Source organism: Osmerus eperlanus, chromosome 1 (assembly GCF_963692335.1).
Source record: "Osmerus eperlanus chromosome 1, fOsmEpe2.1, whole genome shotgun sequence".
Taxonomy (NCBI): Eukaryota; Metazoa; Chordata; class Actinopteri; order Osmeriformes; family Osmeridae; genus Osmerus; species Osmerus eperlanus.
This window is the reverse complement of record NC_085018.1, coordinates 11,680,324-11,689,370: the sequence shown is the minus strand read 5'-3', so window position 1 is coordinate 11,689,370 and position 9,047 is coordinate 11,680,324. Positions and strand designations below refer to the sequence as shown.

At 47.1% G+C, this 9,047-nt stretch overlaps 1 protein-coding gene across 1 annotated transcript in view; it reads right to left on the bottom strand.

Annotated features, from left to right (window-relative positions):
- cbfa2t2 (CBFA2/RUNX1 partner transcriptional co-repressor 2) overlaps positions 1-3,215 on the bottom strand; it is a 17,216-nt gene extending 14,001 nt beyond the window's left edge. The window contains exon 1 of the mRNA XM_062459951.1: positions 2,969-3,215. Within this exon, the coding sequence (XP_062315935.1) occupies positions 2,969-2,996 (28 nt within the window). The 5' untranslated portion in view covers positions 2,997-3,215. The remainder of the gene's footprint in view (positions 1-2,968) is intronic.
- Between the last annotated feature and the right edge of the window lie 5,832 nt (positions 3,216-9,047).

The following is a 9,047-nucleotide window of genomic DNA, read 5'->3' as shown; positions in this document are numbered from 1 at the left end:
AATATGCTAAACAAGTCTGGAAGCCGCAAATTGGTTTTTGAACAGTCCCAAGGTGTCAGTGCGATGTTTCTGCGAGGTGTTGATAACCAGAGTGGAGGAGACGCCGTGGTGGTTAGTATAACAAAATGGCCGTGTTAACAGCTCCGCGTTGAGCGCTGCAATCTAGCTTCACGACTAAAAAGGCCACAGAGACCAAGCGTCTGGCCGGTTTAGGAGCCATGTTTTGACACGGGGCCGTAGGAGCGGGGCACCCTTTAATAGAGCTCGTCTCCTGCAGACTGGCATTCCTCCGGATTGTTATTGGCAGGCGATCCGAGACGCGGGCTAACATCTGGATTTCATCCTCCCAAGCGCTCTGTGCAGCGCGCGGCAACAAGGAACAGCTGTGCGAAGCTGGCATCAATTAGCCTCACATTCTCCTGACAGTTAATCACCTTCGCCTCTGTTGTTTTTTTGGTGGGGGTTTCGTCTCTATTCCCCTACTGTTCCTGTACTCCTTTTTTTTTTTTTTGGTCCTTTCATTCAATTCAGGTCCCCCCCCCCCCCCCCCCCCCCCCCGAGGCTGAAGTAATGGGGATACGTGAAATAAGAAGCAGGCAATGCGAAGAGCAGCTGGAGAAAACGCACAACAGGACCGGCTCGGTCGGACGGGCCCTGAGTGGCGGGTGTTTTGGTGTGGTTTTGGGATTCAGCTGGATGTGTCACCGCGGGGACTCGCGACACGAGTGAACTCCATAACGAGTGACAGCGTAAACTCCGTAATGAACAACAGCGACGGATGAAAGGGATTTCCTCTCCATGAATTGAGATGGCTGATCTAACACACCCGCTCAAATCTGAACTGCTACTTTGTGGTAAACGTATGACCCCGTTAGGAGACTCTTTGAGCCGTTTCTGGTGTGGTTCTGACACGAGATACCAAGCGGTGAAATGAACCCTATCGAACTCAAAATCAAAGAACATGTCTTTCTGGGGTATGTTGTTCTCCAAAAGCACATTAAAACAACCAACTAAATAGGACCCGTTCAGCACACGTTCGAACTCGAATGTCATCACCCGTGAGCGATGACGAGTCAAACCGAGTTCACTTCAAAAACCAACCCGCTGACTCATTTCGGCTCTGTTTGAATCAAACTCAGATTCATCTTGATAGGTAATGGGAACCAGATTTGTCAAATCCCGGCAGATCTGATGGGCCTGACGAGCGAATCTGGACGGTTCCCCAGTCAACGTCGCCGTGGGGACGAGTAAAACACTAACAGGTGGTACTGGTGGAAAAGACCTACTCACAATACTTGGCGTATACACACACACTCGCAGACATTAAAGAGACCCCAACGTATATGAGAGAGGGCAGAGGGAATGCTGAAGTGACTGTTGAGTGTTGTACCGGCACCTCTCCCCAACACAAAAGGAGGGGAATTTTCCCACACACCCCACAACACAAAAGGCCCATATCTGGCAACTCTGACTATATCACTCAGGCCAAAACCAATTAGGACTCTAATGCAAAACATCAGGACCCTTTACTAATTTATTTCCCTTATGAAAGTCAGGGGATTGGAATCTGACTCCCTCATCCCCCACAAAAGAGAAAGAAAGAGAAAGAAAGAAAGAAAAAGAGAGAGAAAGGGGGAAATGTTGAAGGATTCAACTTGGCCACGTTTTGGAGTGCATGTAATTGAATCAAGAGAGGAACAGTTACAGCGTGATTGACTGGAGTGAATGATGTGTACATGCTGGTACAACTATATCTTTACAGATGACATACCAGTAGGGGTATCCTCCATTCTCAATGTGGTTTAAAGGATATCATAAATAATAATAAAATAAACATAGATCCTTTTTTGTCATGTTAAAGTGCCCCCCCTTCCCCCAACAACAACAAAGAAACTTCACTAAGTTCTATGAAACTGCTCACAAATCATGTTACAGTATCACAATAGTGTCAAAGACCCTTTGCTGCTCTCTGCTGGCTATTGTAATACCGACCATCATTATCATAATAAGTGTCATCATTGCTACAGTCTTGTCTTTGTTACCATTTGCATGTTCGCTCTGGGGGGCTTTGGGGAGACCGATCAATGACCTGGAGGTCAAACAATGATACAGTAATGCCCTCAGTTACCACAGAACCCGTCACAGTATTGGTACTATTATAGTCCTGCAGGTTAGGAGAACTCAGAAGTGACTCATAGGGGTTAAGTACTAATAAGTTGGCTATTAGTTTGGTAAATTTTGTTTATGAAATGTACCGACTAAGTAGGCCTACATTTTTAAATTGTCTTTTGGGAGACGGGGAAGTCATTTGGCTGCGCATCGACCGCCTGGTGTTATTGTCTTGAAAAGCTGTAAACTCCAGATGGTGTACAAACTTTGCCTGCTGGTGGATTAGCACCAAATCCTACTCTGATAAAAGCACATAGACTGGTGGTGCTATTGAATCAAAAGGTGGCACAATAAAATGGTAGCTTTGTGTTACGAGAATAATGCTCTCATCAAACTTAATGTTGTCACCAATTTAGTATTTTAAAATACAAAGTTGACGACAACTGGTATTTTAATTCGCTCGATCATTGACATTGCATATGAAAGATGAAACAATAGCCTGTAAGAATATTATGGGAATGTTTTTGCACGTAGGGCCTATTCCGCTATGATAATAAAAAAAAATGAAAATACCGTGCCAAAAAATACTGCGAAGGACAGTGTGCAATGTGGTACTTATTTTGTTGGCCTTACATTGTGAACCATTTTTGCTGAGTACATACTCTGTGCCCCATTTCCTGGTCTGTATAGCCTACTGCGCGCGGCCAGGTGTGGATATTCCTTTCATATTTGCATGTAGGCTATTAACTGTATCAGAAAAGCATAAGACAAATGATATGCATTTCACAAACACGTATACGCCATGGCTGCACCTACGTACTAGCCTACCCCACAATACAAAAAGGTTTTGTCTACTTACAACGAAAGGCGCTCGGGATTCCGACCATGCTCTTCGCACTGCGAATGATCAGTGTGTTTATAAGACTACAATGTAAATGCTATAACAACCAAACAAGCTACGTCGAATTAGCCCAAGTGCACAATACACGAATTTTCAAATAATTAAAGGAATAGTTTTCGTGGTGTCACATCAAATCCGTGGTCAGTAAACCCGTGATCATTCGGCGTAGCATCAGGTATTCCTAAAAATCCCCCGGCACCGGCGACCAATGTTTGAGTGGGCGGGACTAATCGTGATGGGTTGTATGATATGCTCATGGTAGAGACGAAGCTGTTATTGATGTTGCGTTCCAATCTAAACAGTTACATTTTTATTAAAAACAGGCAACTGTAAAAAAAAAAAAAACGGTGTCAAAAAAACATACGAAATGTTTCTTTAGAATATGGTTTAAAATTCAGAAATATTTTCTTAGATTTTCTGTATTTGAGTCCCCCCCGAAACTCAATGGGGCATTAATATTTAATGTGTCAAGAAACTCACGGAGCAGAGCACTGTGTATGTGTGGGTGTCATGTGAGTCATGTTGCTACTTATCTCCCCTAAACAATGACCTATTGAACAGAGAGAAACACTTGATTTTGGACCTCGTCCAGCTAGGCCCCTCACGTGTTCTTTTGCGAACGGGACATTTGGAGAATGACAGCTAAACTCCCCTCAACCCTGCCTACACACCAACTATCCACACTAACACATGCTGACCCCCCCCCCCCCCCCCCACCTCCCCCCTCCTGCCAGGCTGCCACCTGCTCTGGGGAGCATGCTGCACAGCTGCTGAGCTACAATAACAAATTAACGCCCACCGTGGCAAGGACCATTACCTACTGTTCCAAGTGTCGACCGGGGACCTCTAGTCCCTTAACCTCTGGGGACCCCTCACCTAGAGAAGTGTGCTTTGGGGACAGCGGGGTGAAGGGGAGAGAGGAGTGGGCTCGTCCCTGTGGGTCTGGCCTTCCTGGGCTTCTGTGAATGACAGGGTTTGAACCCAATCCCCCCTGTTCTCCACCGGACTGACAGAGCTAGCAACGCACACGTCTGGACTGTGGACAAAAGCTCTCACAGCATGTCGTTCTCTATGTGTGGAGATCTGGAGTCGCTCTACGGGGGGAGTGTGGCCTGTCAAGGCAGCCTTACTTTACTCAGCAGGTATGAGTATGTGATTAATAATGGTCATTACAGTAACAAAAGAGCAATGGGTCAGTTGTAGAGGTTAGAAGTCCACTAAAATGCATACAATGACTGACATGTAATGACAAGGATATATTTATGGAGATTTACTTGGAGATGTCTGCTCCACAATACGGGGTTTCCCCAAAATGTGGATGATGATGGTGATGATTTTTGGATGTTTAGTAGGCAAACACAGATGAAAGGTCTCTTCAGCTGCCCGACAAACAAAAAGAACAAGCAATAAATCTATGGCTTAACTATGTCCTCAGTGTCCGGCACACAGACAAAGAGTCTGAGTGCAAACCACTCTGCGACACGTTAACAAAAGCTCAGTTGCGCTTGCCGCGCTCGCCCAAGTCACAGAGGAGAGGCAGACTAGGGAGGATTTGCCCTCGTCATGTTGTCCTTCTGTGTGACAGCTGGGGCAGGCCTCTCCCCCCCCGTGTCTTTGTCATGGCTTCCTTAATCACGCCAGAAGGACTGCCACTGAGCCGGGGTTGACCTGACATGTCCGAGGCTCCTGCGTAGCCCCCCCCCATCCTCGCCCTCCCCCCCCCGCGCGCGCGCACGCACACACGCGCCATGCTAACAGTGAGCGGACTTGAAATACTTCCACCCCCCCCCCTTCATGTCTGTGTCTAACCCTAGCCGTCGTACAGGACATCCCCTCTCCTCCTCACTAGCGGGCTCTGGAGGGTTCTCGTCGGGTTCCAAACTGAGCTGTTCCCTCAGCCTCACCGTGGTGACTTGGCACCCCCCCCCCCCCAGGACCGTTCCCCCCTCCTCCTCACACCTCTCCTCCTCTCTGACAGCTGCAGGCCCACAATCAGCCTGCTGGTGACGCCTCGCCCAAGCTGGCCCCGGCCATATCAGGCCGGGCAGGGTTAGCGCCGTGCCAAGGCCAGGGTCGGGGCCAGCAAAGATGGTCCCTCGTCATCATCATTCAAGGCCTGCTGGTCCTTCTGTCCTCCTCCTCCTCCCCCTCCCTCTTCTTTGTCATCCTCTTGTCAGGGCAGCAAGGCACGCGTATCAGCTGAGGCCAGGAAGCGGTTGGAGTCACGGGGTCACGTGGCAGACGCCTGGTTAAATCTCCAGAGTATTACCCCCACCGATACACACACACACACACGCTGTCCCCACTTGAACCATAGGCCACATTCCCAAAACACGCAAACCGTCAAAGAACACTCTCCCATAATACGCACACACGCACGCGCACGAAGATGCAGACACACACACACGCCACCGTCTCTCGTTCATCACTCACGTATATGACCGAGCAGAGGGCATCCCTATCATTAGTGGGGTTAGGCGCTTGGGGGTTTGGGAGGAGCGGGTGGGACCCCAGACAGGCAGACAGTGGGGAGGATTACGCATACTGACCAGATGGAGAGAGGTTGCCCTATTATGTAGATCCTCCCTCGCTCGCTCCTCTCCTCATGCATATATATATATATATATATATATGATATACCTAAACTTTATTCAGCAGAGTTCTGATGAGGGAATTGGGGGATGTGGATGTCGTCGTGGCAGCAGGTGGACCACAGGTGTACAGGGTCCACTTCTATTATCTCCTCTGACTCATTACCATCCAAGCTCTCATTACCATCCAAGCTCTTATTATCATCCAAGCTCTTATTATCATCCAAAGTTATCCCCCCAACTGTCCCCAGGATAATCCCATTATCTCTATCTATCTCTATCTATCTCTATCTATCTCTATCTATCTATCTATCTCTATCTATCAATCTATCTATCTATCTATCTCTCTCTCTCTCTCTCTCTCTCTCTCTCTCTCTCTCTCTCTCTCTCTCTCTCTCTCTCTCTCTCTCTCTCTCTCTCTCTCTATCTATCTGTCATTCTATTGTTGTGTAGTTCTATCTAACATTCTATATATCTATATAATTACAGTAATCTATCATGCACTGTAGTTCTATCTATTCATTTGTCGCTCAGCTTGCCTGTCTCTCCATCCGTCCCCTCGTTGGCGCTAGCCAGTGGAGGATGGGGACGTGCGACATGGGAACAGGTGGAGCAGGCTAACAGTCAGGCCATGGCTGAATCAAGCAGAGCCCCCTGACAGGCTGCACGGAGGCAGGCAGCCGGCCGCTCAGACTCAGGCCCATATGGTCCTGCTCTGGAGCTCCTGGGTGGAGGAGGGGGGGGAGGGATGGGAATGGGGGCGGAGGGGGGAGGGGGGTTAAATTAATCAGCAGGCCATCCCAACTGTCCACCGTCTTTGGGGAGTTGAGACATGCATATATAGGGGTGATTGTGCAAGTGAGGGGTGGGGGCACTGTTGATGTGCATGCTTGTGTGTGTGTTTATACTTCTCTGTGTGTTGGTTTGTTTTCTATATGTCTATGGTGTGCATATTAATGAGGTCGTAGGCTTTTTTGGTTTGTTTGGTTCCCTGGTGCGAATGCAAATGTATTTCATAATACATTTGTTGTTCTGTGTAAGTGACTGAATGTTTCCTATTTGAATGATATATAGAAAAAAACAGTGCTTAGCATTTAAGGCTGCAATATTTGTAAGTGTATCGACTCTTAAGAGTTTTCGTTTTTCCCCGAGCTCTTGCTCGCATGCTTTTGTGTATGTGTGTGTTTGAGGGAGACTTATGATCCCTGTTGTTCCATTCATCAAAGCTTTTAAGAATATTAAGCTGAATCCTCCAGAATGGCTTGGGGTGGCCACCTGCCACACTCCCCCACAAAGACACGAACTGACAGATGCAAGGGGAGGAGGTCAGATGGTCAAACACTGTCATAATGCAAACCATTATTGTATTTATGACTCAAGTCAGGCAGAGCTGTGGACATCCTTGCTTGACAAAAGCTGTTCTATTCATCTGCTGAATATCCTGTTTACTCGTCTTTATTGCAGTCGCCGAATGATTCAAGTGTGACAAATAGAAGGAATTGTTGCATGTGAGGAAACACATTTATCTTCATCCAACCGCCACCCTGCCCTTTGGCTAATATGCTCACAGTTTAAATGATGATGTAAATGATGAATTAGACGCCATTGCAGGCCTATTGGACCTACCAAACATCCCACAAACATGACCATGCCACCGATCCCCCAAAGAATTGCTCGCTGTGTGTTTTACGGCTGAAACAGCCCCTTGGTGCCACATATTCTCCAAATCAATGTTGTGTCTTTCAGCACGTTCAGCTGGTCCTGGGTCAAGACATGTGTGATGACGCAGGGGTGACACGCGTGGAGAAGCCAAGGCATGACAGCTCTCCGCAGATCAGTCCTGCCGGGGTTGCACCTTCCTTTCGACAGCCACTCTTTCCTTTGACACGGGCTGGGTTTAAAAGCAGTAAAGAATCATACCGTGTCGAAAGATACGGAAAGTTGGCAATCACGAGATCTTTGGAAATGCAGAAAGGACCGTGTTGGAGGATGGCTCACTGTCGTGACAAGTTCTCCATCTGCTCTCATGAGGAGATGTACGTACCGCCTTTCACCACCAGAGGGCAACATAGGATGGAAAACCCCTCATTTGAACGACAACATTTGCGGAGGTCTGTTACTGTGCAGATGAAATGCATGGCTTCCGCACAGTAACCCTTCCCATAGTCACATAGTTACTGCAGCCAGAGATAAATGTGAATGCATCCCAACATTAAGAGATAGTTGTTCTTTACAGGATGTCGAGAGCATTGTCACATTGTAGCATTGTTTCAATTTTCCCTCAGTCTGTACATCTTCTCTCTTTTTTGATGGACCTTTGTTATGTCTTTTGATGTTCTCTGTCGATCCCAGGAAGAGTAGCATATGCATCAGTCAGCAGATAGGGACCCTATTAAAGTCCTAACAGTCCTAATGCCCACTGTAGTGGATCCAGCCTGGACCGGCTTGATTTAATTACCATCACATCACAAGCTACTGTGATGGTAATTAAATCAAGCCGGTACACTTTCCTTGTACACTCTGACATACCTGAAGATCTTAAGTAACAAAAATACAGAGAAGTAGATTATAAAAAAAGTCACAAAGTTTGTTACAATGTATTTAAAGGACTATCGCAATATCCATCGTATCAATGGAAAATGGATGACAGTTCCGCAGAAAGACAGACACACACGCACATACACATTTAGAGGGCTATGTGTCTCTAAAAGAGGGTACAGTCTCGGCTTGCTATTTCATCTCCTGCCTGCCAGCAGAGCAGTCCCACATTTACAACCAGAGCATGATTTGACCTGCCTGCCTGCCTGCCTGCCTGCCTGCCTGTCTGTCTGTCTGTCTGTCTGCCTGTCTGCCTGTCTGCCTGATTCCTGGCTGTCTGGCTGATTGAATGACTTGCACATGCCTCCACTCCCGCGACAGTCTAGTCTACTTAAAGCGTCTCTCCTCTCTGGAATTCTCAGCTTCTGAGCAGCCCTTTAGAGTTGGCCGACGCATGGGCAGTATTGATTGTGACGTGCGCTCCACACCCCTCCTTCTCATTTACAGGACCCTGTTAACTGGTTCGGAGGGATGCTTTGCGCTAAGGACCCCAAAGAGCACATTATTTCTGGTCCAAAGTGGATGGTTGTCTCTTTGTCCACTAAAGATTTTGTAGGTTATTGATTGAAGATATAAGCCACGTGGGGGCTTCATCTAAAAGAGGTTCCAGAGTAAAGTGCTTAGGCTCAGCATTTCTATATCATATATAGGATTCACTTTGTTCATCACATTCACATGGGTCTTCAAGAGTAGCTGTATCAGCACAAAAAAAGGTATTACACACTTAGGCCTACTTGCTTCATGGTGGTTGAAATGATCATGTCATTGATGTCCATGTATAATGCAATTGTGGCAATCTAGCTTCAAGCAATGTCCATGCATGATTAAAAAGTATAATTAATGTTTTC